At 37.3% G+C, this 26,688-nt stretch overlaps 1 protein-coding gene across 1 annotated transcript in view; it reads right to left on the reverse strand.

Annotated features, from left to right (window-relative positions):
• Positions 1–691: 691 nt before the first annotated feature.
• Positions 692–26,688, reverse strand: part of TBC1D15 (TBC1 domain family member 15) — a 34,836-nt gene continuing 8,839 nt past the window's right edge. The window contains exons 5-17 of the mRNA XM_065636350.1: positions 25,020–25,230; positions 19,152–19,254; positions 17,996–18,193; positions 16,324–16,452; positions 14,350–14,453; positions 13,959–14,053; positions 12,443–12,559; positions 9,523–9,623; positions 8,690–8,789; positions 8,221–8,318; positions 2,377–2,493; positions 1,733–1,819; positions 692–1,052 (exon numbers count right to left, since the gene is read on the reverse strand). Of these exons, the coding sequence (XP_065492422.1) occupies positions 858–1,052; positions 1,733–1,819; positions 2,377–2,493; positions 8,221–8,318; positions 8,690–8,789; positions 9,523–9,623; positions 12,443–12,559; positions 13,959–14,053; positions 14,350–14,453; positions 16,324–16,452; positions 17,996–18,193; positions 19,152–19,254; positions 25,020–25,230 (1,655 nt within the window). The 3' untranslated portion in view covers positions 692–857. The remainder of the gene's footprint in view (positions 1,053–1,732; positions 1,820–2,376; positions 2,494–8,220; positions 8,319–8,689; positions 8,790–9,522; positions 9,624–12,442; positions 12,560–13,958; positions 14,054–14,349; positions 14,454–16,323; positions 16,453–17,995; positions 18,194–19,151; positions 19,255–25,019; positions 25,231–26,688) is intronic.

The following is a 26,688-nucleotide window of genomic DNA, read 5'->3' on the forward strand; positions in this document are numbered from 1 at the left end:
TTGCAAAACTACCTCAAGTGTAGGACTGAATGTATTCACATGAAAGTTACCTTCAGTTAGAAAAGTTTCGAAAAAGAGCCCAAGTTGGAGCTGTGCATTAATTTGGTCAAACTGATTCATATGAACAAACAGTCAAGTTTATTCAGATATTGAAAATATGACTATCCTTTTAGTATTCACAAACATTTGTGTATATAGTGTGTGTATGTGTGTAAATATATATACGCATATATAAAGTGAAGATATGTTAATGTAAAAATATACTGTTCATCCACTCCCTGTTACACAAAATTCAGTATTTGGACATTAACTTGTGTAAGTACGAATGTCCATTTCAAATCTACATTCAACCAGCAACAAATACATAGAAGTATTTTTGTAAACATTTGAGATAGGGAAAACCCATTCATTTACAAAACAATCCTTCTTTAACACATCAGCATCTCTTCAGCTTGAAAATGTTGTACAGCAGCTTCAGCTGGCCTATTGTGAATCTGCTCAAATCAAAGAGCTCACACTGTCTTACATCATGTGAAAGCTCAGCAAATGCATTATTTTCAAATTCTTTCTTAATCACCATCCACTTCCAGTTCACCAGCAAAAAGAAAATGCACTTGGCTACAAAAATATTAAGGAATGTTATTGAAAACAAAAGGCTATTTTGGTAGAAGAAACTACAAAAATAGTTGAGTCATGTTGTAAAGCTTTAATGCAAGAGCATTACAGTACAGATTTTCTTTCCAACCTTAAAGCTTAATCAACACCAAATTTAAATATCCATCTCTCAAGTGCTTGGAAAAAAAACATGCTCAGTAAAAGTCTTTCTTCAATTTAACCAGCTGTAATTACGCAGGTGTTCAGCTCTGTGTCTCAGACATCTGTTGAGTGCTGTCCGTTGTTCCATTGGCAGCAGTTACAGGTGTTGAGATACTCTGATACAATGACGTTGGACAACTCAACACAGCTCCACTTTCATCCTCTCCATTATCTGAATCTGGTGTTACAGAACTGCATTCTATCCCCAGGATCTCACTGACTGCTTGAGGCAATTCCTAGAAAGGAAAACAGGGGGGGAAAATATTAAAAGTCACTGTAATTAAATGAAAAAAAGTTAACAACAAGGTTCCCCATGGTCCATCTCCCACCCCCAGTAAGTAATCATTCATTTGAATTTAGCTGTACTGAAAACATCTCTCTCAGCATTAGTTCCATTAAAGTTACTGTTTTATCTGCTTTTTGAAAAGACAGCAAAGGGGGCAGGCTCATGAATCACTTCCTGAGTAACAACATAATCTTCACTGCAAAAATAAAAAGTCTAAACAACTATTATAATTACATTTCATGTTATTGAAATTAATTTTATTGAGTGAACCATTAGTTTCTGTCTAAGTCGTCTCACTTGCTTTCAGTGCAATGCACCTTTCACCTCAATCTTTCTCAGGCACACTAAACATCAAATTACTTATACTGAGACTCTCTAGTAAGAGCTAAGAAATCACAACCAAAAGGCACAATCCAGCTTTGCCCCAGTGAACAGTATTACTCTATAAAAAGAATCACTCTTGCTTACAGACTGCTAGAATACAGGTGCTGTATAGATATAGCATATCCTTTATAATACCCAGGCATTTAGTTATTTTGCAACTCGTATTAATATACGTATAATTTCAGCCAACTACATACTTTTACTGTCTATTAAAGCTCTCAGTAAATATATTCAACATATCTTTACCTTGCAATTCATCATCTGCATAGAAATTGCTTCTGCTTTGCAGAGTATATATTCCACATCAATTTTCATAGATAGTTCATTAATGTGCTAAAAATATATTCAGAAAGAATAGTAAGTACGATAAATAGTAAATACACTTAATTGTAAAATGCACTAATACTGCACTGCTAATAAGTATCACCTTATAAGCTTGCCCCTTAAGCTATGAAGTGCTAAACATATTCGATTTGCTTTGATAAATCAGTACTAAACGCTGTAGCATGCAACAGCTGGCTTTCACCAGTATTCAAGACCTGCAAGAGGAATTCATGATATTTCTAAATGTGCCAAATTATCTAGCCCTCCTAGGCACCCCCAGCTCACATTTTTAAAGAGATAAGATTACAGAATAAAAATCAAAAACTAAGATCAAACACAGTAAGCAGCAGTCTAAGTGGGAGAACAGTTTTTCTTCTGTTAATGATCTTATCAGTAAACACAGACATCAAATAAACCATTTTGAAAACACGAAGGACAGACATTCAGTTCGCGTTTAACCCTTCACAAGATTGCACACACCCTTTCCTCCTCCCCAACATGAAATACAAGCATATTGCATTAACTCCAAAAAGTCAATATTTAAATAATGCACAAGAATTCAGTACCTTTAATATTTCATTAAAGCCATAGTGCTTGTCCATTATTTGCTGTTTTTCAGATTCTAAGATAGCACAACAAAGGAGAAGATGAAAATTCTGGCAAGGCAATTCTGTCCACATGACCTGTTAAAATACAAAAATCACTTTTGAAATGCTTATGCTTTTCCTCTGAAGACAGACAGTTCTTGGAAAATAAGTAAGCCCTCAAGCTGAGTGGCTTAAAAAACCAATAAGTTATTTTTGAAGGCAACTAAGTATTTGTGCAATTATTTGAAATGTTTCCTTTAGCCAAGGAGTGAGAACTGCAACTATGAGTCACCAAATCCTTATCTGGTTCTTCAGGACTCCTGTGTCTACCGGGTTGTCCACCCTAATGCTATTGAGCTGCCTGAGCTTGCAGTCTTGTGCGTGCGTGTGCTCTGCCTCAGCTCATGTGAAATTCTCCTACTCAAAATTACACAGAAGTAACTAAACCTAAGGAATTATTTGTGTGGCTTAGTGTATCTGCATTAAGTGTGGTAGAAGCATGTCATGCTCAGCAATCCCTCCAAAAGGTCTTAATGGTTATTAAATAAGGTGCTAAAGTTGCTCCCGATCTCCTCACTACAAGAGCCCAAATACATGTAGACACAGGTGTTGAGGGTGGGTGGGTGTTACTTTCTCAAATGTTGGCTTTTGGTCCCATGGAGGCCACAGATAATAATTCTTGAGTTTACTATGACTGCAATGTGCAACCTCAGTATTAATACTCTATTTTAACATGTTCATGAGAGTTAAATCCTGAAAAAAGAAAAAAAAAAGTATTTGAAGAGAACGTGTGAGGTGGGCAGAAAGCTGGAGAACAGTTTTGACAACAAAAAAAACAGGAAACAAACAAAAAATTGTTTGCATAAATTACTCTGCATTCATATTTCTGTAAAAAGGTGTTGCATATAGCTTTGCAAATAACTGCAACCACACAATGCGTCTCAACTTATCTACACAAGGTGGAACGCCACCTCTCCAGCACATGTACTGCCAAGCACACCCTGCCGTACCATACAGTGAGGATATGACCACCCACATGTTCTACCACGATCTGATTACAGAATCATAGAATCATTTTAGTTAGAAGAGCTCCTCAGGGTCATCGATCCAACCATAACCTGACTCTAGCACTAAACCATCTCCCTAAGAACCTCGTCTAAATGCATTTTAAACACCTCCAGGGATGGTGACTCCACCACTTCCCTGGGCAGCCTGTTCCAGGATTATGGCTCTTGCTCAGTACGTGGGAGGGCTTGGTTTTGGCCTCTACTCCAGCTGATGTGAACTGGTATATCCTATCTCTAGGGTGAATGTCTAATAACCAATCTAGTGAAGAATCTTCTTTATTCCTTTTTTTGAGATAAAATACTAGAAGTCATGAAGCCAGTGGGAGAATGGAAAAAGCATTCAATGCTACCTTAGTGGTTCAGGCAACTCAGAGGACAGAAATGGAGATCCAAAACAACACCCTGAAATTCATAGATTGGGCAGAAAAAGCTCCAGAATCTTGGAACCTGGGAGTGAAATCTCAGATGGTACTTCCCCTTCTTCCTATTCCACCCTCTGCGAAGTGAATACATCACATCGCCTTCAAATGTGTTCCTCAATCATAGAATCACTTTGGTTGGAAAAGACCCTTAAGATCATCAAGTCCAACCATAACCTAAATCTAGCACTAAACCACATCCCTAAGAGCTTCATCTCTAAGTCTTTTAAACACCTCCACCACTTCCCTGGGCAGCCTGTTCCAGGGCTTTACAACCCTTTCCATGAAAAAATGTTTCCTAATATCCAATCTAAACCTTCCCTGGTGCAACTTGAGGCCATTTCTTCTTGTCATATCACTTGCTACTTGGGAAAAGAGACCAACACCCTCCATGCTACAACCTCCTTTCAGGTAGTTGTAGACAGCGATAAGGTCTCCCCTCAGCCTCCTTTTCTCCAGGCTAAACAACCCCAGTTCCCTCAGCTGCTCTTCATCAGATTTGTGCTCCAGACTGCTCACCAGCTTCATCACCCTCCTCTGAACTCTCTCCAGCACCTCAATGTCTTTCTTGTAGTGAGGGACCCAAAACTGAACACAGGATTTGAGGTGGGGCCTCACCAGTGCTGAGTACAGGGGGAAAAAAATCACTTCCCTGGTCCTGCTGGCCGCACTATTCCTGATACAAGCCAGGATGCTGTTGGCCTTATTGGACACCTGGGCACACTGCTGGCTCATGTTCAGTTGCTGTCAACCAACACCCCCAGGTCCTTTTCCACCAGGCAGCTTTCCAGACACTCTTCCCCGAGCCTCTAGCGCTGCCTGGGGCTGTTGTGACCCAAGTGCAGGAGCCGGCCTTGTTGAACCTCATACAACTAGCCTCAGCCCAAGAAGCCAGCTGGTCCAGATCCCTCTAAAGAGCCTTCCTACCCTTCAGCAGATCAACACTCCCACCCAACTTGGTGTTGTCTGTACACTTACTGAGGGTTCACTCAATCCCTTCATCCAGATCATTGATAAAGTGACTAAACAGAACTGGCCCCAATACTGAGCCCTGGGGAACACCACTTGTGACCGGCCACCAACTGGATTTGGCTCCATTCACCACAGCTCTTTGGGCCCAGCCCTCCAGCCAGTTCTTTGTTCATCGCAGAGTACACCCATCCAGGCCATGAGCTGCCAGCTTCTCCAGGAGAATGCTGTGGGATACAGTGTCAAAGGCTTTACTGAAATCTAAATACACAACATCCACAGCCTTTCCCTCATCCACTAGGTGGGTCACCTTGTCACAGAAGGAGATCAGGTTGGTCAAGCAGGATCTGCCTTCCATAAACCCATGTTGACTGGGCTTAACCGCTTGTTTGTCTTGCATGTGCCACGTGATGTCACTCAGTATGATCTGTTCCAGGACCTTCCCTGGCACCAAGGTCAGACTGACAGGCCTGTAATTTTCTAGATCATCCTTCCAACGAAGGATTACAAAACAGCACATGAATTTTGCTCAGATTGAAACATCCTAAAAGCAGTTCATTTCTCTCTACCGATCGCAAAGGGGAAAATGGTCTCCTGTGCCTATAGCCTGCTTTTGTAAGTCCCACATATACACTCCACCGATACCATTGAAGCTGCACAGCTATGAACAGGAAAAAAACAAAACAAAACACTCTTGTAAGCTGAACTTCAACCGTGACAAAGGTGATGCTAGCCTTCACATAAAACATAATGCCTTAATTAGTTGGTTTTTAAAAAGAAAACAAAATATCCCCTTTCCCATTCCATATCTCCTAGGAAAGAAATTGAATACTTGTAGTAAACATGCATTATGATGTGCTAGAAGGAACCTACAAGACTATCATATATCAGTAGGTTTCCCTCTTCTTCCTAAGACAAAAAATATACTTAGGAGTTAGAAATATAGTGCATTTCTTTTCTGTATGCACATGTATACAAGCACTAAAGCAGAGGTGATAAAAACATGCTAGCCTGGGATTATAAGCTATAAATACAAATATTGTCATCAATTTAAAAAGAAAAATTAGTCTTTAAAAAAGTACTGAGAAGATAACACAACACTAAGGGGAGGGAAAAAAAAGGGGTGATTTTTTTTTTTCTCCCAAATCATTATCATTTATACCTTGAAATAAGAGAATTCTTTTGGGTTTATATATTTTGGTTCCCTTATTTATGAATGTTAAACTTTTTAGTCCTCTTCAGTTAAAATACCACCTCAACACTCTGTGATAGTAAATTCCACCAACTGATGATAAAAAGCTAAAATATATTGTCTTTGGACAATTTTAAATACCGGTCCTCCTCTTTATGTGACTCCTTTTTCATTAGTGGAAAAAGTGAATAAAAGTATCAACGTTATTTTTCATTATACTAGAAACAACATTGTTTTTCATTATAGTATAAATTTTATGCATCTCAGTCCTGTTTTTTTCATTAACCTTCTGTTCCCCAGCACAATTATACATGATGTTATGTCCTAGAAAATACTCCTTCCATTAATCTGAACATTTATTCTCTTGTTTGGGAGTTTTCAGTGGCTACTGTGCTCTTTTTAAATGCATCTTAGACAATAAACCTGTAGTGTCGACACACTTCTCAATCTTCTTGGAACAAAGAATGAAAGAGCGTTCAACAAAAATATTAGTTTATCTTCATTACTCCATCTGATCCCAAGATCACCTAGGATCTCATTAACCTGGAATTATCAGAACTTCCACATTTTCATGTTTTGCATTATGTTATTTGGCATCCTGAGGCCTTATCATCAAGATTAACTGGATCTTTTGACATCATCCTCTTCATGGTTTTGGCTAACACAAAAAATATGTTGCCAGTGCTTCACTCCACTAAATCTATGAAGTACTACCAATACGAAGGAACTAATCAGACACACACAAAAATGTTATTTCTTCTGGCATAGACTCTTTTCTATTAAAAGTTCACTGATAGTCTCCACTTACCACTTTCACTTAAGAGCCTCACCTGTCCAAATCAAAAAAGATCCTGTCCAAACCTTTTTGAAAAAGTCAATTTATAGCCACCAGCTCTTATAAATATTTTTCGTTAACTTCCCAAGTTGATGTTTTGGCTAAAAAGACATAACATATGCTTCATGAGATGCATCCCAGAGGCCTGAGGTCATTGGCTGATGTAGTCACCCAGAGAGTAGCAGTCAATGGCACAATGGCTGGACGGACACCAGTAACAAGTGGTGTCCCTTAGGGAACCATACTGGGACCAGTACTGTTTAATATCTTGATCAGTGACATAAGCAGTGGGTTCACATGCACCCTCAGCAAGTTTGCGGATGACACCAAGCTGAGTGGTGCAGTTGACACACCTGAGGGATAGGATGCCATCCAGAGTGACCCGGACAAGCTTGAGAAGTGGACCCATGTGAACCTCATGAGGTTCAACACGGCCAAGTGCAAGGTCCTGCACCTGGGGTTAGGGCAACCCCCAGGATCAATACAGGCTGGGGAATGAAGGGATTGAGAGCAGCCCTGTGGAGGATGACTTAGGGGCATTGGTGGATGCAAGATCGGACATGAGCCAGCAATGTGCACTTGCAGCCCAGAAGGCCAATTTTATCTTGGGCTGCATCAAAAGCAGCTTGGCCAGCAGATCGAGGGAGGTGATTCTGCCCCTCTACGCCGCTCTAGTGAGACCCCACCTGGGGTCCTGCATTCAGCTCTGGAGCCCTCAGTACAGGAAAGACATGGACCTGTTGGAGAGGGGCCAGAGGAGCCACAGAAATGATCAGAGGGCTGGAACAGCTCTGCTGTGAGGACAGGCTGAGAGAGTTGGGGTTGTCCAGCCTGGAGAAGGCTCTGGGGAGAACCTTATTGTGGCCTTTCAGAACCTAAAAGGGGCCTATGAGAAAGATGGGGATAGACTTTTTAGCAGGGCCTGTTTCAATAGGACAAGGGGTAATGGTTTTAAACTAAAAGAGGGGAGATTCAGGCTGGATATGAGGAAGAAATGTTTTACACTCAGGGTGGTGAAACACTGGCCCAGGTTGCCCAGAGAGGTGGCTGATGCCCCATCCCTGGAGACATTCAAGGCCAGGCTGGACAGGGCTCTGAGCAACCTGATCTAGTTGAAGATGTCCCTGCTCATCACAGGGGGCTGGACTAGATGACCTTAGAAGGTCCCTTCCAACCCAAACCATTCAATGATTCTAATATGTCCTCACCTCATTGCACTGAATCAGTTTTAAAAAATACACATATATGTATTAGAGTATTAGACACTTAGCAGAATGCCCTATGCCTTTTGTTCTAAAGTCTAAAGACTACTGGAGTTTGTGTGATGAAATATCTTCTTACCTCCCAGAGTCGAAGTATATCTTGAAAGCTGAATTCCCTTTTAAATCTGATAAGAAGCCATCGGAAGCAAAAATAAAGGTAGCCTGAGTCTTGAGATTCTAGGAATAAGAGTGTTAAATTTCATAAACACCAAATTTGGTTAAGACAACAGTGGCAGGGGGGGCGGGGGGAGAGAGAACAACACACTTTACAGGTACACAATCAAACCACTGATTTTTAAGATGGTAGCCCCTTTTCAGAACGAAAGATATTTGCCAGAGGATGGCATATTTTTAAAATCAGTAACAAGAGGACCCTGTTTTTCAATAAGCATTTAGCAATTATTGAAATCTTCCAGGCATTATTAATTTACAAGTCCTGTATTCATACATTACTACTATTGGAATTATGGTTAAAGACTGGTAAGGGTATCAATGCACACAGAACACAGCAAGTTGGTTTAGTTATTGTGCACAAATAATACACCTACCTAAATAACTGCAAAATCCACTGTCTAGTAAACGAAGCAAAGTACTCAGTTGAATTAGTTGTGTCTTCATACCCTGCATCTGTTCTTCAAAATTCTGATGCTGGATGGAATAAAATATTAGCCCCATCATTTTTATTAACTCCATGACAATTTTGAGATTTACAGCTATTTTTAATTAAAAAAAAAACTTTTGCTACTGCAACAGTGGTCCTCACTCTTTAGGTATTTAACATATGGATATTTAATTATACTTATATCTAATGAAATGTCTGCCTTTTACTGGAAGGTTTAACTAAAGCAGTGAACTGTGTTTCTTTCATAATGCTTTTGTATGTAATAAATAATATTTTAAATCAGCCTTTGCTCTGTACCTCCAAGCGGTACCACTCAAAACAAAAAGACAACTTTTTTTTTTATTATTCTCATACCAGCCACATGCTGTTTCACCACATGCACAATTCATAAAAGCTTCAGTTTGTGGAAAGTCTAAGTTGCATTTAACAAATGCCAAAAGGTAAGTATTACAGGGAACCATTATCTTGAATAAAATCCTGCTAGAGGATTCCTGATTAATACAAATTTGTCTGTGATGGCTCTGAGTTATTACACTTTGGAATTTCCAAGGACCTGAATTTTTCTGTATTGCACAGTAATAGTATAACAAACCCACCATAACCCGTGTCAATCAGAAAAAAAACCCCAACACATTGACTTCAAACATAAGAGGACTGCTTTAAAAAAAAAAAAAAAAAAAATCAAAAAAACCCCAGTGAAATTTGTATTACCCCCAAATGGTATCCATAGATTATATGTTTATGTGGGCCTTATTTTACCATTTGATCCATGTACGATACAAAGCACCAAAAGGCATCTACTTCATTCTCCATAACATACAAGACAGGTGACAGCAAGTCGCTCATCCCCTGGACGTAACCTTCATGAAGAAAAAGGTGGGGGAGGGAAAGCAAATAGGATTTAGTTAAACCCAGCAGTTCAACAGTAACTTTTCAAATGTGTTGAACGACTGAGTGAAACAAATGTTTGCATTCCAAGTTTGTACAGATACTATAACTTTCCAACTCAAGCACCAGTAAAGACATTTTTGTATTAATAATAAACAACATCCAGCAGCTCTAACAATAGCAGCAGTTTCTGCAAACCTAAAGAAAACATAAAACAAGTGCATTGTTTTTGTAGTTGTTGAAATATATTCAAGCTGAGCTGACAGCAGAATAGATTTTTAGTAAAAAAAGTTCCCATTTAGAACTAAGAAGCACATATTGATATTTTTAAGAAGATTAAATATATACCTTGCACTATCACAAATACAGACTTATATTTATTCTCCTCTCCATCTGTAACTGGTTCCTTTCTTCCATACATTTAAAATCTTTTAAATGTCTTCCCACTTTTCCCCCCTGCAACTGAAGATTTTCTTTTAAAATATATTTGAAGAGGAGATGTTGAATTTCAATCCCAGAAAAACATATGGTGCAATAGCTTTTAGGAAGAAAATTTTGCACTTAACATTTCTTTTTTCTGGCACTGAATATGCTTTAAGGATTCCTGTATTTAGGGAAGGAGGCACTGTTCTGCTTGGATGGTATTTTAAATACACTAAAGCCTAAGACCATCTATGTAACCAAGCAGCCAACAACAAAAAACCACTACTACCTATCAAAACTGCAGAAAGGGATTAACAGTAAAGTACTGCTTGTGAGAAGCATGAAAGAAATGCATATTCAGACCTGATTCAAGCAAGTACCTTTAGGTTTCTGTGTCCAGAAATGATGAATCAAGTTCATATGCCCTAAAAAGCACTCACATGCCTTACGAAAAGCCTACATTTAACTGGTGAATAAAATGCCCACTTTAAAAGCATATCATTTTTACAAAAAGCTAGAAAATTTTAGTTGTATACAAAACATTTTCAAAATTTTATAGCCTTTTAATGCTTCTTCCAGCTTCCTTATTTGTTATTAACAGCCTAAGGAAAAGGACAAGGATTTTTTGAGAGCTCATTTCTCCCCTTCTTCCTGACTCTTCCAACTGCCTTACCACTGATGCCCAAGTCAGCTTATCTACTGCCCTATTGCTGCTGACCTCCCTAAGTAAGGGAGAGCATGATATACGTGTATTTGTATCATCAGTGGTTGGTTCAACACGACATGACATTTCTCAGACTCAAGCTTGGCCGATTCCACTTCTTAATGATGCAATTATAACTGAATAACTGAAAAGAGGATTGGAGTCAATGACTGTGGAAATATGGAGCAGCTGTGAGAAGAAAAATAGAACAAGGAACAGAAAACAATAATTAAAATAATTAAGAATTAAAAGGTCAAAAGAAAAAAATGTTTTATTCCCCACACATTTAATACTACAGCCAATTAAGAATAAATGCAGAAAAACTTCTGTTCAAGACAGTTTAAAAGTCTCTTAAAAATAAAACAAGTGTCATTAATGCAGACTTGAGGAATTCATTTAGAAAAATATTGTATTAACGGCTGTTCTGTCCCCTCCCCTATGTGGCAGGTAGTGACATTATTCACATCTCTCTACAGTTGCTGTCGAAGGATTAAGAGCCGCATTGTACCAAAGCTTGAGTAGCTTAGAAGCACTGGATAGATACAATATCAAATGTACTACATTTCCATTATTCTTGCTTGTTTATGAAACAGAAGGCTTACCAATCCATACATTTAAGGCATCTACATAATGTTTTTAACAGAGTGGGTGGTCAATGCGCATTAATTTCACTTATATGTCACTGTGCGTTAATGAAGGTTGAAATACAGAAAGATGTTTGGAACAGAGTTACGTGGTTAAACAATGTCCATCAGTTCTAGTTTTCACCTTCTTTTTCAAGCCACAGATGAAGTCTCTCTACAGACTTGACAGAAAGGACAAAAGCTGACTAGTACTATGGCTCTGCAGTGAGTTTACTAACAATTAAAGACTTGTTCCTACTTTTTGCCTTCAAAATCTGGCACAAATGGGATTTTAGAATCCCAACACTTTTCTGAGACAGAATACCAAAAAAAACTCCAAGTACAGAACAGCCAAATGCCATGCCAGTGGTGGACAGTGGAAGCAGCTAGAAGTATCTTTTCCCTCCTTCCCTTCCAAGACAGTTAACAGAAGCCAAGACTTAGACATGTTGTGCACACTGTGATTAAAGCAAGATGTTATACACTCTTCCTTCTGCAACAGATGCATACGCTGAAGCGTAATTTTTGACAGACTGCTAAGTGTACTCTTCCAGAATCAGCTTTTAAAATATTCCTAAGAACACCCGTGTTTACAAACACCTGGTTCAGCATGCTGAGCTTTAATTACAGCTGTGGCAGACGGTTTATCATTTTTATTGATATATCGGTCTTAAAAATGGTAGCACATTAAAGCTCCAAAGACCAAACTCATTTAAAACTCTGAAAACTTGCTTCAATTCTAAAACAAACAAACAAAACCCCACACGCCAACAGTAGACATATATTGAAGATGAACTGCCACTAAATTCCCAATCCAACCTCAGCTGATGAATTCAGATGCCTGTGATAAGCATCAGATAGAAGAGAGGAAGAAATAGGATGAGAAACTGAACAAAGTTGTCTGCATTATTAAAACATGCCTTGACATTTGCAAAAAGCATTGTGATCAATACAAGTTCAATTGTATTAAGAAGCCTTAACATAAGCAAAGCTGCAGATCAGAAACTAAAAAGCCTTTTACATTCAGAGGAGTGCAACTTACCTAAGTCAAAGTCATACATGCAATAGGTCATCAAAATATCATGAAGTAAAATCAATCCTGGATTATCTTCGCCTTCGTAGAATTTATTTGTTCGATCTGTCCTGTTTACATCTTTTTCTAAGAAAACAGTTCAGTTTAAAAACATTTTCAAAACAAGTTCTACAAAGCCAGCATCAAATGAATTCAGAATGGTTTTTTAAGCTGATTTTTTTTCTTCAAACACTGTTGCAGAGCTTTTAAGTGTTTAAGACAACTCCATAGCTGAATGTCATTTAAAAATAAAGAATATTTTAAAAGAAAGAAAATCCTTTCTGTCTTAAATAAAAGGATTTGCTTATAAACAGATTTCAAGGCTTTTTGCCTCTTTTTTTGTTAATACTTATGGAAAAATTCCTGATTATAATTCAGTGAAAATATTTTACATTTACAGGGATTAAGAACAATTTTGTGTGAGTTAGCTATGCAATGCCATTTATGAATACTTATGTGATGCAGCATAAGCCATAGCAGGAAAGTTACCACACGACCAGCTCGAAGACACTGTGATAATTCACCACAGCCTGTTTATATATTCTGTGTAACAAATTCCTATAACTCACAGTGAGCTGAAACTGCCTGTTTCATCAGGCAGTTTTCATGCCTCAAACATACCAAACACATGGCATACTCCTCAATAATGTGAAATTCAAGACTTATGCATTGAAATAAGCAAAATTTTGAGCGCACTTTAATAAAAGGAGTATTTTGTAGTTTTGGAACTATTTTAGAACATAAGCCTAATATTGTCATTTACGTTTCAAATGCTTAAAAAGGAACAGAACTACTAAAACAGAAACAAAACTTCAACCCTTTTTGAACTGTGATCATTTTTTCTGTTAACACACACACTTAACTACTAAGATTAGGCTTTCTCAAACCTTTCAGCTTGCCTGATGAATAACGGGCTGAAATAAGTTTAGTCCATGTCTCAGAATAACACAAAAGTCTTATCCTGTCTCCTGAAATAACTATTTAGTAATCCTAAATGTCAGCATCCAAATTTCATTAACAAAAAGAACTGAGGATACGAACTGCTAATAGTCAGCAGAACTTGATGAAATTTTTACAAGTAGGTATAAAACTCCACAAGTCAGAATGCACATACACAAATCCCTGTAAATTTTTAAATATGGGCAGACAAGTTCACATTCCTACTGTATGTCATTATTTTAATGACATTCCCAGTAAAATTACATCATGAAATAACATGAAATAAAGAGCTTTTTGTTCTTAAGGTTAAGTTAAAAAATCCAGCCATTCTATAACATTAATGTGTAAAATTGTGAACTACTCTGATTAAGAAAGTTTTAGTATTAAGTATGAAAGGAAGTTTAGACACCTCTGAAAACAGCAGCATGTTAGTTTTGAGTGTTTCTTCATACAGGTTACTTAAACGGCTACATTTTTTCAACTTGATATTGAATTGTAAAAGTGTGTGAATCTGTACCATTAGGTATGTTTCTAAATCTAAATTTACCTATAAGACTCCGGTAATCTCTTAATCTTGAATTTCGTTTTTCCTGTTCCTCACTGACAGATTTCCACTGCAGTTTCATCCTGAAATATTCATCCCTGAAGAAGAAAGATAATTATGAAACCAAAACATGCTTAAATTATTGCATTTCTCTTTTTCATTTAAGCATTCATTTCAGTTGTTCTTTGGCATAAACAGGATAGCACCGTCCTATTTATACATTTTTACTTTAGTATAACAATAATATTTAAGAAAATCCCACACACTTCCTTGCAATCAACAATCTTCGGCAGCTGTCTTTCAAGTTTCTAAAAAGCCTTCTACATCACTATATGCCTTAAGAAAAAAAGCAGCTTTTAAATTTATTTTGTAACAAAAAACTCACTGTACTCACGTTTTCATTTTTTGCAGATTTGCTCTCTCTTCTTTAGTGCTGTTCCAAGGAAAATACCCCAACAGAAACTTCCATGCTTCTTTTCTTAGAGTATGGCAGAGACCCTAGAGAAAAATGGATACGAAACATTAACAAAAAGACTATTTTGATTTTGTGAGAAAACATTCCTATAGTGATACAACACTTAAAGTATCAACTTCAAAGAGAATTTTTACACGTAAGCTTCTTTTTACATTGTAGCCAAATAAGATTCAGTATGACAATTGAAGGAAACAGGAGGAAGAGAATATGAATAAGCACACAACTATAGAAGCACTGGATTCACAGAAGATTAAAAAAAAGAAACTTTATGTAAGATATTTCTTGCTATATTTTTGCTTCACTGCTGGAAATAAAAACCTTACAGGCATCACCAACTATGAGAAGCAGTAAAAGTACCTTTAGAATTTATATATTTAAACGTCATGCTGCTTAACTGCCAAACTTCTGGTCTCACCACAAACTGATCTTGAGGACTAGACTTCCATTTATTTATGAAAAAAAAAAATTAGTCTAACAAGACATGGCCAACATGCAGATGAATCTTCCAAGCAACCAAAAATACTGGTGTCCACTCAAGGTCACTATTTGTCAGAAATCTTTCCAAGTAATGCTCATCATTTGTAGATGACAAAAATATACTAGCTGAATCATATTTTACTCTCATCAAAAGAGTTTCTTTCAACTCCTGTAGTTACTCATGAGAATGAGGTACTCTTGCTATCAGACTCCCTCATTTACCAGGCCAAGGCCAGCTTGATTCCTCAATAAATTTCTTTATTTACCATTAGATTAAGGCAAAGAGATGGTGTAGTGAATAGCATCAATCACTGCAAAAACAAGTAGCAACCAGAACTTTTCCAGTTACAGACGAACAGTTTAAGAGAGGCATTTTAACATTTTTCTTTTTGTGTTTGTTTTTTTGTTTGGTTGGTTTTTGTTTTCACTTTAAAGAGGAGCTGAACTTAACATGCTAGAAGTTACTGGGATCTTGATTCATAAATAAAATCGAGCACTCACTTTTCTGGCAATGGACAACAGATGACAGAAATGGGCTACGGGAAGAAAAGGTTTGTAGTAATTCTCATGATTGCAGAAGGGTCCTTAAGTGGGCACCTCAGGCACAGGTATATTAAATAACACTCACACAAAGTGAAAAGGGCCTCATCAGTTTCACTCTACTCCTCTTCACAGTATATTACTTAATATGTATAGGTCTTTAAAAAACTGTAATAACCATGTTATCTTTCTCTACTTCTACTCAAACTCCAAGAGGGCAAGACTGCACACTTGCAAACCTGTATCAACAGGTACACGAAGAACGCATTAAGTCAGCTGGATTCCCGTTTAAAAAAAAGGGAGAGCAATATTAAAGTAGCATTAGGTAGAATAGCTATGGGACATAACTAAATTTTTTAAGATTTCTACCACTGAGACCTAACTCACATTCATACTGCAAAAACGCTCAGTTCAATAATAAACATCACCAGAAGTATTTAGGACTACTCTGATGAGAGCCAAATTCAGGCAAACTGCTGGGCAAAGAAGATAAGCTTTTGCTGGAGTAGGATAAAGAAAACAGCCTCAAAAAGAAAAGAATAAACCCGATATCCTAACAATGAAGCACTGGTGTTTTCCCAAAAGGCACTTTGATTTCTTTACCACGTCAACCTTTGTATTTTCAACTCGTTCACTTTAGCCAGCCACCATGAGATCTATCTCCTTGTAGAGCGCTTTGTATAGTTGCAAGACTGTTATTTGATTAGTACAAAATCATGCTTTATGCAGTCTCTCCAACACTTACTGGCTCAGGCTCAAAATTCTGCACAAAGCATCACAAGTATAATGAAAACAGCACAACCATGGCTTGGGAAGGAAAGAAAAAGGAGCCAGAAATAAGCCACAGGTCTTGCTGACTTTAGAAAAACAAGTTACCCCTTTGAATATCGATTGCTTGATGTAGTCAACATTTAAAATTCTTCCATCAGAATCCATATTCTTAGCCCATTCTTCAGCTGACACAGGTTCTCTTCTGCTAACTTCAGGCTGTTTTCCTAGATCAATCTGAAACACAAAGATGTTATGTGAATCCCACTGAAGTGCTTCCGTAGTTTTAAACAACTGCGCAAACAGTACTAAGCTTACCAGCTTCTTATACTCAGTGCAACTGCACTTTCATGTGTGCACACCTCTATCAGCAGCTCTAAGGATCTACGGCTGTGTCCACATTAGCAAATAGTGTGGACCAACACAAGCAGATCTTTAGAGTAAGATTCTCTATGCTGAAGACGAGGGTATACATATTAAGATTTCAGATTTTGGAGGAGGATGTATGTGTGTGTTTTAAATAACCTTCTACCCCCACAAACGCATCTGAACTAGATTCCCATGGACTAAAAAGCCTCTATGCAGCCAGAAATGTATTATGTGTGCCCAACACAGCAAACAAGGACAATAGGGAGCTTCACTTCAAAAGCGCATTTCTGATACATACCAGTGCATCTTAGGAGAGAACTGAAAAACGACTGGGGTTCAGAGATGTTATGCCCACACAAACTGTAGAGTGTGACTGCAAGATCAATTTAAGTACACTGCCCCTTAAAAAAACCCAAAACTATATGTGCTTTTCAGAACTCCTGATACCCAACCAAGGTTACACAATTTGCGGTTAGACTCTCTCAGTTCCTAAATTGCATGTTTAAGCACAGCAGAATTTAGCAGACGCTAATTCCTTACTTTCTAAAAATACTGTGATGATGACAACCACCAAATCAATTTGTGTTTCAGCTCTTCAGAAATTTAAGGCATTTGCCACATTAAGACATATAGGTCAGTGTTACTTTTAATATGTAGCATTCATTATACCTTTTCTCATTGATAAATTAACTGATTAAGTGCTAGGGAGCAAGTTCTTAGAATTTCACAGTTCACACAGCTACTGCTAAGCTGTTAACACTATTTTGAGCTCAAGAAAAAAAAAACAACATTCGAAACAGTTTAACACTCTAAAAACATGTGAGCTACTTAAATAGTAAATCACAAGCATTTTAAAATAAACCTTTTCCACCTACCTGTAAAAGCCCACACAAAGTGATTCATGATCCAATTGCAAGTTCATTCTAGCTTTGGTTCAAGTCATACATAAACCTATACATTTATGCAACCTAGACATTAATCACCCAATTAAATACTTAATCTTCTTAGCCTTCTTAAAACAAACTGAAATGTTAAAGTGACTGGCCAAGAAAGTTGGCTATTAACTTGTATACACTGATTTTACTTAACATAGCTCTATCTGACCACAGAGGAAGCAGTAAACATGGAATGGGTCACTTTTCAGGGTAATGACTCCAAGATAACAATACTCCTCATTTCAGTAAGGACAAACTTTCTTTCAAAGCAAAACTCGGATATGCAGGCATAAAAACAACATTCTAGAAGTAGCTGATAATGATCTTGCTGTTGTGAATAAATGGTAGGAGAGCATGCACCACAATCACCAAGCATAAACAGGCTAACTCACCAAGCTTCAAGTCCTACCACTCCTTTAAAGGTCTGCATCAAAAAAGAATCAATACATCTGTATCATATTCATTTACACACTCACTCGTGTAATGACTTCAAATCCTGGTTCTTCCTGCTGATTTATCTTTAGTCCTGGAATAGCATCATTAAGAAAGTCTGCCATTTCTGATGGCGGTCGCCTTTGATTTGAAGGGTCACTTAAACGGAAACTGTCAAAAATATAGTTGGTGACTTTGGAAAATCTTCCCATTGTTACTGTGTATGGATCTTTCTTCAATTTCTGTGTTACAACAAGGAAAACAAGTAAAATATGAAAAGCCTCAGATTGTTCAGAATTCTCATACTCAAAGAAAGCAAAACAAGACTGTAAGTCTCAAAATTATTGAAGTTGTGTGTACCAGTAGTTTCATACAGCACATTCATTACCTAATTTAAAAAAAATACCTTAAGTATTAAGATAATACTACTGATTGATTTAAAAGACTGGATAGCAGTGTGTTCAGTAAGCCTGACCTACCTATAAAAGTGGATCAGATCTACTGTTTACTTTCCAGTGATTAATGCCACAAAACATCTTCCTTACACCTAGCTTCTCTACCTCCATAGAGAAAACACATCTTGAATCACCATGTACTCTGCTAGGAATCTCACACAAAAATTCATGTGACAATTAAGTCCAGAAACTAATGTAATACACTCATGAAAATTTTCTTTAATTAAACAAATCAGTGAGTCAGAACTCTGGCCTTGTTCAAGTCAGTGGACATTTTGCTGCTGCCTTTCGTGAGTTCACAAACCCCACCAAATTATAAGCAGTTCTAACATAAAAAACTCCTCTTTTAGGCAATATTGTGCTCTTTGCTGCTGTATTTCCAGCATCCCTTCAAAGCTGTCAGAAAACATCAAGGAAAATAATATTTAGTCAAGGAACATTTAGAAAATTCTTATTAATATGTTTTGGTAACTCCTAAAAGTTTTTCCTTCTTTCCCTGTCTAAAACTATCTGTACCCAAATGTACAGAATCACAGACAATATTAACTTGAACAGGTTTGAAATAGTACCACAGTGAAGTTAAGAAATTACTATAACATAGAAAACAACTTATAAGTAAGCATTTGTTTTAGGATACAATCAATGTTTCTACAATGGCAATGATTCAAGGAATATTTGTGTGACATGGTAGGGTGGGGTCTTTAATAAATGTCTTCAGAATTAAAAAATCAAAGATAATACATACTTGTAATAAGCCATAAGATGGTTCATCAAAGAGATTTTCAAAAGACTGAGACAGAGACTTGTTCTGAGAATTCACAAGAAGTACTCGTTTATCCTGTGGAGATCTGCAATAAAATTTAAAAAGGGTTTCTGTAAGTACCACTAGTTTTTCCTGAGAATGTTTTTAGAACATTTACTACTTTTTGAAGTCACATTTCAGGCTTTGTGGAAAGAAAGCAGGTTTGATGGAAGATCACTCTTATGTCTTGGCACAAGTTCACGAGCTAACACACTACAAAACAGGACTTTCCTTTTTCACAAGATTAGTCATCACCATTTTCATTCTGAATTGTACTCTTGTGTTCTTTGAAAAATCATGATGCTTTTGAGAAATGCTGGACAAGTTACTCCAGAAGAACATTTGTCACCCACATGTAAATGAAGTTTTCTTCAGCTATAGTTTTTCTATATTTTACAATGGATGAGATACATAAAGAAAATTTAGTGAGACATGGTCAGCTTCAACAAATATATGGTAGAGTTTAATATAAAAGAGGAAGTGAAAAGCGCCTGTGTCATCATATACAGTTAAGAAATTCTTTCTACCACCTAGTAAATCTTACATTAAGGCACCCTGTAAAACACTACATAAAGGAATACAAACTGCTTTTCAATGTATGAAAGTACATCAACAAATTTCTAACCAACACTATTGGTTAATTCTAAAGTTTCATGCTGATAGGAGCTTGTAAACAGCACAGCCATTGTACTGTGAAACAGAACCCTCTCAGTACAGCCCTGCAAATATATTTCTGTGTAGACTCCAAAAGCTAAGTGAACACAAACCCAAGTTGGCCTAACTCACTGTATTTGTACACCTTTGTTCTCAATTTAACACTTGCTTCTCTGGCAGGCCTGCACAGGCAGGTGAAAACAATAACAACAAAGACAGTGGAACTGTGCTGCTCCTCATATTTAATCTGTTCTTTTACTCTCACCCCCAGCCCAAACATTACATCTTCTCCACTCCTCCAGCACATATACCCCATCAATTCATTAATCGGCTCCTGAATCACCAGTTTACAGCTCAATACATGACAGAGGGGAGAACAGCTCAGAAGCCAGGCTGACATTCAAGTCTCAGAGCTGGTAGCCAGGCAGGGGAAAGTCAAGCACTTTGCCTTCTAACCGACCAAACAGACTTAAAATTTATAAAATACTTCTTACTGCTCTCTCCTGAAGTTTAAATTTACTATTTCTAGCTTTTGAAAGAAAAATTACTTTCATTTTTATTAGTACCTGCATCATCTACCATGTTATTAAAGTCAAAGATAAGAACTTTAATAAGCCTTATCTCTCTCCCATTCCAACAGGACAGGACACTTTTAACACCGACGGATATGAAATGCAACAAGAGATCTCATTTTAAGACAGCCAGACACCACCGTCATAGTTCTGAAGTAGCAACAGTTAATGAAGCTCAACTGGCTTTTGCAAAAAAAGCAGCACGGAGCAAAGGCTGAGTCATGTTTTATGTTTTCCTTAACTAAAAGAACAAAAAGTTTGTACCATATCCCTATTTTAATTAAACATTCTCTCTGGACAGCCAGTTGGGTATCAACAGCTACTTGAGTAATGTTCAAAACAAATTTGTGAGCTAGACACTTTATTAAACACTTACTCATAATACCGAGAGTTAGAAAGTGTCAGCTGTACATGTGGTCTTTCTCAATATTAGACTGGTCCCAAACTAGGAAGAAACTAGGAAGCACATCATCTTTAAAGCAACAAACTACAAATATTTTGTTTGAGTTTAGTCACTTCACACACACTAATTTCAGCAATGATGTCATATTTTATAAAGAGTGGCATTAGAGGAGGGCAAAAACTTTTGAGATAATAGGAATAGAGCAAGAAAATATTTATGACAAAGATATTTTAGAGAAAAGCTAAACCTTCTGCCTTAACCTCAATATCCCACATATTATAAACTAGAGGATGGGATAACAAGTAGTTATGCTGCCAAGTATTTGCTTATGGTATCCAGAAAGCTGAGAAAACATCTTCTCCTAAAAGAGGTTGTGAGCTTAGATACATCATGTACTAAAGCATAAATAGCCATTAGGAAACAACAGAAATGTATAGAGACTGAAGCCTCCTATTTCCATAACTTATGTGGCGTATTTGTTCTTTTCTCTTTCCTTAAAAAAATAATCATCATAATTCATGACCAGACCACAGAAAATAATTTGGTGCAAAAGCAGAACTGAGAGGACTCTAAGTGGAAGCTCCTGCTCAGCTCAGTGCTTAACTTCATTCAAACTTAATTTCTATAGCTGCCTCAGCTTTTATGTTTTAGAGTTCCCAAAGTATCTGCTGTTGTATTCATCAATGCTTAGAACTGTTCGAGGTGGCAATTATAAGCAGCTCAGCACATCCTGAATGCTCCAACATCACCCCAAGTTTCTCTGTCTTACCTTCGGCAGCGAACTCCATGGGGTAAGCAGCCCTGGACACCACAGTGCACAACTGCTGGGTCAGACTGTACAAACCCTACATCACTGCCTTCTTTTAAAAACAGACACAGGAGGACATGACTGCCTCTCTTCATACAGTTTCTTCCCCACCTGACAGCTACTGTTTTGCACTGTCCCAAGAAGAATGTCTGCATCACCTGGCAAGAGGCTATAAAGGGCAAGAACTAAGAATCCACTGGGTCAAAATAGAGGAAGAACGGTGCCCTCTCGCTCACCACAGGCTATCTGAAAAAGACAATGTTTGAAACAGGAACCAAAAATCACTACCTGTTTTGTTTTCATTCAGTGACCCACCAATAAACATCAATTTTACATAGAAATGTGGAGTTGAATTTTTTGCAGCCTATGACTCAATAGAACTGAAAAAAAAGTCTGTTAGTAAGACAAAGTGCCTAACACTATGTGCAGTAACAAACTGACAACCAAATGCTGGAGAGAACCTAGATGTCCGACTTATGGGAGCTTAGGTGTCCGACATCATAAAACGGTTTAAGGTATTCTGGTATGTTAGTTTAGATTCCTGTTTTTTATTTTAAAAAAACCAAAACAAACCAAAAAAACACAAGAAAGAAACCACAACAAAACTTTCAACCATAAAGTCAAATCATCAAAAAAACTCCTGAATATGGAAAGACAAAGTAACTTGTTATATAGCAGAGCAGTAACTTGTTGTAAATATTTTATGCCTTTGAGCAAAAAATATTAAATATAAAATAAGCTTAGTCCAGGTGTCTCCACATTAAATACATGGAACTCCACCAAAATTAATGCAAATATAACTACAGATCTGTAGTTGCAGTACTACCTATTTTAATGATCAACTTTTCTGTTGCTATTGCTTTTTATATATACGTGTGTGTATATACACACGTAAAAATATTCAAATAATAAGCTCTTTAAATAGTGGCAATTTTTAAAAGTAGCTTCTTTCAAAGCTTCAAATGGATTAGCCAGAATGAAGGCACAAGAGAAAAATCTTCATCTAAAATTAAGTTTCTGGTTGATAGTTAATCAGAAGAACAAGTTTAGTCAATGCAAACCAGTTTGCCACATGGTCAAATGCACTCACTAGGCCTGCTTAAAACTTGGTCCTGTTCATTAAATACATATTATGGGAGTTAGAGAATTTTAAATACAGTGCTACCCTGTCTCCCCCAAAATAAAACAGGGTCTTATATTAATTTTTGCTCCAAAAGATGCGTTAGGGCTTATTTTCAGCAGATGTCATATTTTTCCATGAACAATAATCTACATTCATTCTTGAACAATAAAATAAAATAAAATAAAATAAAATAAAATAAAATAAAATAAAATAAAATAAAATAAAATAAAATAAAATAAAATAAAATAAAGGCAACATTTATTCAAATATAGTCATGTCATCACATTCTGGAACATCATCGCAACTCTCCAAATTCTGAATTCCATCGTGAATTTCTTGTGACTATTTCCTTTAGAACCACTGGCCCCAATTTCTCATGTCCAGCAATAGCGCTTCCCTTAAATGAGCACCTCTTGTCCATGTAGCCTGCTCATAGCACACTGGCAGTGCAACTGTCAGTTGCCTGTCAGGTGTTTGCTTTTGTTGGTGAAGGGTCTATCTGTCCTGCTGCATTCTATTGCCAATTAATTTTCCTTTTTTACATGTATAGCTGCCTGGCCACTATTTAAATTATTTTTATGAACTGTAACTAAGGCTTATTTTTGGAGTAGGGCTTATATTTCAAGCATCCTCAAAATACTGAAACATCATGCTAGGCCTTATTTTTGGGGAAACAGGGTACATAGTACACAGGCTACAGATCACATAAAGCTTTCAACAACTCATGATGCAAAACAGGTGTTTTTCCAGTGTTTGCTACACAGGTTGCCTCAAAAACCTGCCCTAGCACCCCAGCAACTAGTTGGAAGACATCCACAAATAAGTAAACGCAGAGCACTATGCTTGAAAAGGAACAATTTCCTTGGGGGAAGGAGAGAGAGGTGGGGGATGGCAGGACAACACCACTCCCCTGCACCTACAGAAGTAGTGAAATTAGGAAACAAAATGAAATGAGATTTAAGGAAGAACTCAAAGGGAATGTTGAGAAAAAAAATTTAGGATGAAGTTGTCATCCAGGATTTCCTAATCTACAGTTCTACAAAGAATAATCTTTCTTACACCTTTATCTCGTCCCTCTAATAGCCCCTCCTTCAGTCTTTTTGAATTTTCCCCTTAAAACCTCATATACAATGCTACAGCCAGTACTATTTCACCAACTACTAACACTTACCATGTTACCTTCTCCAAGCAGTTAGCAACTTGTGATTATCTTCAACTCCAACATCACACTTCGACACTGTCAAAGCCTTCCACAAATCATTCAATGAACACAGAGCCCTCATGTCCTACTGGCTTGCTCTCCAGCCTAACTATTATTCACCAACAGCCCCCCCACACTTTTTGAAGGCAACTCTGATCTCGCTGATGCTACCAATGTGAGAAGAGCCCCCATAAGGATTCACACAGACATTTCACTATTCACCCTCAAATCTGGCATCAGAATATTATGTTGCAAGTGATGATAAAACGCTTTTGAAAACGGAATACCTGTTACACTGATCTTACACCTGTTAAAGGTGTACCTGTTACACCTCATTGTTTCTTCATGCTCTGCCTACTCTTATTTAGCCTGTTGTCTTCTTAAGTCATATTTATGTCTACTTGGTGAGCGCATTTATGCTATGCTGATCAAAAAGCCTTTTATTCAAGTGAAAAACTTGGAGGTAACACAATATAAATACACAACAAAAGCCAAGCATTTAACGCCATGATAGGGACTATATTTACACTGATTTGAATAGTAAAGATCAAGTGTGAAACAGTCCCCACAGCGAGAAATTAAAGGGGAACAGAATTCTGGGGGAAAACATCTATATACAAATTAATTTAGTTGAAAGTACTGTAAGTTACCTTACATGCTGATGTCAGTATTCACAGATATTTCACACAAAGTAGATGATCTCATCCCATTGAATAGAAGTGTTTCATGAATAAGGACTGAACTTTACACTGCCTTTTCATGAGAAGCTTCTGTATTCACTAGAGGGAGCTACTGAGGTATTATGGAGCTAGTAACACTTCAACACATTCTAAACTAGTTCATAAATTCATCCAACAATTTTAAAACTTCAGCCTACATTCCAAATGTGTATGTGAAATTACCATTTCAGTCACCTTGAAAATTGATTCGACTAATAAAAAAGGGAAGAGAAAATATCAGGAAGCACTAATTTGAAATTCATTACAGAATTAAGAACGTAAACCGATAATCCATATTTTAAACCAGAACTAAGAGTTGTCTGATACTTACTCATTTAGCACAACGTGCTTTTCAAGGCATTTAATCAATAGTTTGCTATCTCCATGATGAAAGTGAAGAGCTGGAAGCTTCACATCATCCTTCAGACAGAACACCAAATATGACCATCCCATGCCTTCTTTGTTTTGTTTGATTGATTTCAGATCTGTCAAACTGAACAGGAACGACCACTTGCTTTCTCCATTTGCATGAGTTGTAGCATCTTAAAAACAAAATTACCACATGATTTTAGTCTGACTTCTAGTGTTAGCAATTACAAATACATCATATCTGTCACTGTTCCTAAAAAAACAAACCCAAACCACAAAACTCAGCATTGGTTCTGATAATAAAATGTGTACAACTACTGTAATTGCTATTCCTGGACTTCTCTTTGTATCTTGTCTTCTACAGACTTCTAAAATAATGACGAAGTCCATCAGACTGCTCCCCTAAAGCTGTGCCTACAGTTTATAAAAGTGATCCAGCAGTTAAATGTACAACTGCTGTATCAAATTCCAGCAGCAAGACTAATCCCACAAGCATCTCCATCAGGTATTACTACTTACTCAAACTAAAGATGATATACATTGCAATACTATATGCTATATATTGCATACAGTATTAGCCATATGTTGTAAGACTGCTACCAAAGGGAGAAGGATTTGGAAATCTCCCCACGCAGCCCTCTCCCATACTGTGCAAGCATGTACACACTCTGCACAAGACTGTATACATTCAAATTTTACTCTACCAGGGGACACAAAATTGCCAGAGGGAATCCGGCACACCCCCTGGCCTGCCCCCATCACATGACAGCAACTGGAAATAAGCAAGTGGCAAAGAGCATAATCCAAGTCAGCAGCGCTCACTGACGCTCACTTTGGATGAAGATGTACTCTAATGCCTGAGGATGAAAAATCAATACAAACTAGTAACATAATAAACCATCCTATGCCTCCCAGAGATGCTGGTTTTAGCTTTATATCATGCTAGTACCAAAAGCTCCTCTCAAACACAGTATTCTAGGAGCAGGGACTGTGCGTTGTCCAAAAACATTCATAACCTTAAGTCCAAACCCTGCACTCATACATGATATAACATTTAAAACCATGACTGATGTGGTGAAACAAGTACAATGGTCCTCAGTTATAGCCTGAGAAATAATACACAGAAAACAAGCATTATACAGAAAGATACTATGGGAGAATCAGAGAAGAGAGATTACTTGAAAATCACTGTCCTTTCTCCCCCACTTTTTTTTTTTTTTTTACACTACACACAACATATCTACTGAGAGACTGTACCAAAAATGACATAGCTAGAAAATTATTTTGCCAAAGTAAAACAGACCATAGGAAAAAGACTCATGTTCCACATAACTGTACATTCCACCTCCCCCTGCTGTTGCAGTATGGAAAGGCATTTGAGTAGTAAACCACTCATTTTTTCATTTTCTTTCTAACATGACATCTAGTTCAAATTGCATTTGCTTGAAAGAATGCAAGAGCCCAATGCAGATTTAACTGCTACATCATCTATGATCATCACAGCAAGGAGTTAGAGTTAACATTTATTTTCAATACAATTCTCTTGCCATTTAAAGAAAAAAATAGATTGGAGGCAGAGAACTATTCCATTGTGAATTTTTTTCCACAGAGATTCACTTCTTACCACAAAC

Source organism: Caloenas nicobarica, chromosome 1, assembly GCF_036013445.1.
Source record: "Caloenas nicobarica isolate bCalNic1 chromosome 1, bCalNic1.hap1, whole genome shotgun sequence".
NCBI classification, from domain to species: Eukaryota; Metazoa; Chordata; class Aves; order Columbiformes; family Columbidae; genus Caloenas; species Caloenas nicobarica.